Below are 5,008 nucleotides of genomic sequence, written 5' to 3'. Positions count from 1 at the left end.
GCAATCAAGTGATCTGATGAGAGCAGTTTGCCCAGACATATTGGACAAAGCCTGGTTTTTACCCCATCATTGACGGACTGGGTTGCAGTCAAGTACACGATGAGGGGACCTACAACTTAAGGTGGGTTCCGAACCACCAGAACCTCGGTAAAGGTATATTGAAAAATTTCCAGAGGTACCGGCTCAGGGATCGAACCCCGGACCTCTGAGGTGAAGTCCGAGTGTCTAACCAACTGAGCCACCGAGGCTCTTTTTTACTCCCTTTTATTATTTACATTATTATTATTATTATTATTATTATAAATTTTTCTTAACATCCCTTAGAAAACTTAAAGTATTGTTTATTTGAAAAAATTAATTTTAGAGAAACTTAAAAAAGATTTACATTTTCTTTTTCAAATAGTTTTCTAAAATTTCGGAAAGTCAAATTAATTAGTTTTGGAAGATTTCAACATTTTATGAATAATTCAAGTAAATTTAAGATGTCTTTAGAAGTTTTGACAAAATACAAAAATAATCTTAAACTTAAAAAGAATTCAGCAAATTTAAAACAAAATTTAGAACTTTGAAAATTTCTAGCCAAAGAGTTAGAAGCTTTTTAAGGATTTTGACAGCTTTCAAGACAATATCAAATTTCCTTAAAACCCCTGAGGAAATTTAAAGTGTTTTTTATTTTGACAAATTAATTTTAAGAGAAAATTGAAAAATATTTACTTTTTATTTTTCAAATGATTTTGTATAATTTCGGAAAAGCCAAATTGCTTGCATTTGCAAGATTATGAAATTTTATGAAAAAATTAAGTAACCTTACGATTTATTTAGAAGTTTTAACAGGAGACAAAAATAATTTTTAAAATGATTTCAACCAAATTTAAAACAAAGCACAGAATTTTGAAGGCATTCAGCTAAAAATTTAGAAGCTTTCTAAGGATAAAAAATTTTTTTAAAGACAATAAAACATTTTTTTTAACATTTCTGATAAAATTTAAAGTGTTTTTTATCACGAAAATTAATTTGAGGAAACAATGGAAAAAGAGTTACATCTTATTTTCTAAATAATTTTTGAAAATTTCGGGAAAACCAAATTGTTTAATTTTGCAAGATTATAAAATTTAAGAATGTTTCAATTAAGTTTAAGATATATTTAGAAAATTTGACAAGATGCAAAAACAATTTTAACTTAAAAAAAATTTCAACCAAATTTAAAACAAAGTCTAGACCTGTGAAGACTTCGCGCCCAAAATTTAGAAGTTTTCTAAGGATTTTGAAAGACTTTAAAACAATATATTTTTCTTAAGATTCCTGAGAAAAATTAAAGTGCTTTTGATTTTCAAAAAACATTAATTTTAAGAGAAAATAGAAAAAAAATTGTGTTTTATTCTTTAAATACTTTAAAAAAATTTCGGAACGCCAAATTGTTTAATTTTGCTATTTTTTTACGTATTAAATAATTTGCGACAAATTCGGGATGCCCGAATTGTTAAATTTTCCCATTTTTTTACGTATCAAATAATTTTCAAAAATTTCGGGACAGCTAAATTGTTTAACTTTTTTTACATATTACATCATTTAGGAAAATTCGGGATGCCCGAATCGTTTATTTTACCAGATTACAACATTTTAGAAAAAATTCAAATAAGTTTAAGATATATTTAGAAGTTTTGACGAGATGCAAAAATAATTTGAAACCATTTAAAACAAAAGTTCGACTTCTGAAGATTTCCAAGAAAAAGGTTTTTAAGCTGTTAAGGATTTGGAACGAATTAAAGACAACATACAATTTTTCTTAAGATTGCTGAGGAAATTTAAAGTGTTTTTAATTTTGAAACATTTATTTTAAATGATTATTTAAAAAGATTTTTAAATATTTCATAGGATTTTCTTATCTAAGGCCCTAAACATATTTTAAACTCACTCAAATTTTTCCTTAAATCTGGTAAAATCCGGTAAAACAAAAAAAAATTTTTACAAATATTCTAGATACTTTTTCGATTTACGCTATTTTGTTGAAAATTCGTTTTATGTTTGTTACAAATTAATCTTTTTAACTTTAAATTCATCTTTTTTATTTTTCAACGTATTTGGTTAAAAACTAGTGTTTATTGGTAAAAAATTAATAGTTTTGGTTGAAAATTCTAGTTGGAAACTCAACTTTTTGGATGAAAATTGATGTAAGAAATTTAACTCTTTTGTAGAAAATTGCAATTTTTTCGAAAACATCTAATCTTTTTTGGTTAAAAAAAAACAATTTGTTGAAAATTAATCCTTTTTAGGTGATGATATAACTATTTTATGAAAATTTTTTCTTTTTGAGATGAATTCAACTGTTTTCAATTTAATATTAAAATGTTTTTCTTTTGAATATCAAATATCAGATTTTTCCTTGAAAAATCATTATTTTTGGTTAGAAATCATCTTATTTGATTGAAAATTAACTTTTTTTTGTAGAAATTTTGATTTTTACATATTTTCAATCTTTAAATTTTTTTTTTGAATTTTCTTAAGAATCTTCGAAAAATCATATATTTAAATAACCTTGAATTTAAACATTCAAATAGTTAATCGAAATTTTTATTTTGTATTAAAAAATATTTTTAGCGTGAGATTGCCGATCCTACTGACATAAAAAAAGTGAAAGTTCTATATTCACTCTTATGACATCTAATATCCGCGTCAAAAAATGGAAAGTGACAAATATTCACAAGTGACACTAAAACCAACTAAATATTACAATCAAGTGGTGAAAAAAGTTTGTTTCTATAATAACCTTAAAAATTGTACTAAATTTTTCATAATGTGAGTAATTTTTTATATTATAGATGATAAAGGATAAATTTTTTTCTGAAAAAGAGCAATTTAGATCAGATCTTATATATTCCCAACCTCAATGTTTTGCTCCACATGTCGATGTCACACGTGCAAAATGTGGCTTTGGAAGAGGCGCTTTACCAAGATTGGTAAAAATATTAAATTGCTTTTCAAAGTACTGTATTTATTTTATTTTAGAGTAGTTGAAAAATTGGGCTGTTTAAATAATCGCAGATACTAGCTAATTTTTATAGCCTAGCCGAAAAAATCTACCCATTTTTTTTCAGTCATTTTTGAGCCCTATAGACAATTTTTTAGGATGATCAACGATTCGTCCTCATATCTGCTTCTGACATTAATTGAGTCTTAGTCAATATATCAGTGATCTACCTTAATGAAGTACCCCCTCTTCTATCCCATCCTCATCTGTCTTTATTTATCTCGTAATCCTTGTCCTTCTCTTTTTCTATCCTCGCCTTACCTACCGGCTGCTCGTCGATCTACTTATCTTCTTTCTGCTAATCTTTCTCATATTCTTCTATCTCCTAATCTATTTCCTCTTTTATCTCCTTATCCGCTTCCTCCTCCTCCGCGTCATCCTCCTCCTCTTCCTCTTCCCCATCCTCTTCCTCCTCCCCATCCTCTTCCTCCTCCCCATCCTCTTCCTCCTCCCCATCCTCTTCCTAATCTTACAGATCTATCTCCTGCTTCTCCCTAACATCCTCCTTCTTATCTTTCACCTCATTTTGAAAGACAAGGAGAAGGAGAAGAAGGAGAAGAAGGAGAAGGAGTGGAAAGAGGAAGAAAGAAGAGATGTCATCATCTTGAGGGTTCACAAGGGCTAGGCCATGCATACGTTCTCGACCCGAAGCGGGTGTAAGAACGAGTCGTTGATTACAAATAAAACGGTCAGTATGTAGACCATAATGCTTAAAAGTTAAAAAATAAGTTGTCTTTTTACAGGTTAAACTGCATAGGATGAAAAATTGCTTCCCGAGGGCTAAACAATTATTCTTAAAAAAATGCGGTATGTTTTTTTTCGGTTAGGTTATACATTAGGATGGTTCAATAATACATTGAATTTTTTCTTCTTCGAATTTTTATGCAAATCGCCCGGAAATTAGTTCAAATCCACACAAAAATGAATCCATTTTTTTGTTTAAAAAAAATGATATTACGAGTGCTCAAGCCCCATTATGTTTAACAAGTATTTCCCATATGAAAAGAGGCATTTTGTAAATTTTATTCCGAATCGTACATTAAATACTACTTCATGCTCCTAATTAGATACTCACATCAATTGTTTAAAAACTTATTATTTTTAGCAATTTTCTCTTAGAATAGAGATAAGAAGTCCCCGTTTTTCAAATATTTCAGTTTATGTCCAATTTGAATTTATAATAAGGTAATAGTTAATTAATGTTAACAGGTATAATTGATTAAACATTTTATTATTAGTAATATTCTCTTTGATTCATGCTACAAAAATTACGTTTTTTTTTAATTTTTACCTTTTTGTCCACTTTTAACTTGGAGTGAGTTAGTATTTATTTAAATTGGCAAAAATAATTGTTTAAAAAAATTATTATAGTTTATTAATACTAGATAGTTGCAGTTTTTTTTGAAATTTTTTACTTTTTTCCACTCTCTAATTAGACTAAAGTAATGATTAATTGAAGTTAAAAAAGTAATTGTTTAAACAATATATTACTATTGTTAATAATATTTTCTTTGCTTAATGGTAGAAAGTTGCCATTTTTTCTAAAGTTTTTAGCTAATTGTATATTTTTCACTTGGAGTGACTCAATAAATAACGAAATGTAACAATAAATAATTGTTTAAACAAATTTTTATTATTCAAAACTATCTTGTTAGTAATGCTGGATAGTTGGGGTTGTTTTACAGAAATTTTTAACTTTTTGTCCACTTTTTATTTAGTGAAGTAATAATTAATGCAAGTAGACCAAAATAGTTGCTAAAACAATTTATTATTGTTAAAGCTATCTTCTTTAGGATAAGTGCTAGCAATTTGCGTTTTTTTCTGAAATGTTTAACTTTGCTTTGTCTTTAATTTATGGATAAATAATAAATAAACATTGGAGATAAAATTTTTCTAAAATAAAACAGATATTTGTATTTTTAATCTTTATATGTCTATATTTCAATCGATGAGACGTTTTTTATGGATGGATGGGGTGGG

The 5,008-nt window shown here is 27.3% G+C and overlaps 1 protein-coding gene across 5 annotated transcripts in view; it reads left to right on the top strand.

The window, feature by feature from the left end:
* The first annotated feature begins 2,641 nt into the window (after positions 1 to 2,641).
* LOC117174720 overlaps positions 2,642 to 5,008 on the top strand; it is an 11,570-nt gene continuing 9,203 nt past the window's right edge. For 3 of the 5 annotated variants that reach the window (XM_033364033.1, XM_033364036.1, XM_033364032.1), the window contains exons 1-2: positions 2,646 to 2,749; positions 2,820 to 2,957. In XM_033364033.1, coding sequence (XP_033219924.1) covers positions 2,681 to 2,749; positions 2,820 to 2,957 — 207 coding nt within the window. In that variant the 5' untranslated portion in view covers positions 2,646 to 2,680. Of the gene's footprint in view, positions 2,750 to 2,819; positions 2,984 to 5,008 lie in introns of those variants that run through there. The other 2 variants (XM_033364034.1, XM_033364035.1) reach the window with 2 other exon arrangements.

The sequence above is a fragment of the Belonocnema kinseyi genome, chromosome 6 (assembly GCF_010883055.1).
Source record: "Belonocnema kinseyi isolate 2016_QV_RU_SX_M_011 chromosome 6, B_treatae_v1, whole genome shotgun sequence".
In the NCBI taxonomy this organism is placed as follows: domain Eukaryota; kingdom Metazoa; phylum Arthropoda; class Insecta; order Hymenoptera; family Cynipidae; genus Belonocnema; species Belonocnema kinseyi.
This window is presented reverse-complemented; position numbering and strand designations above follow the sequence as displayed.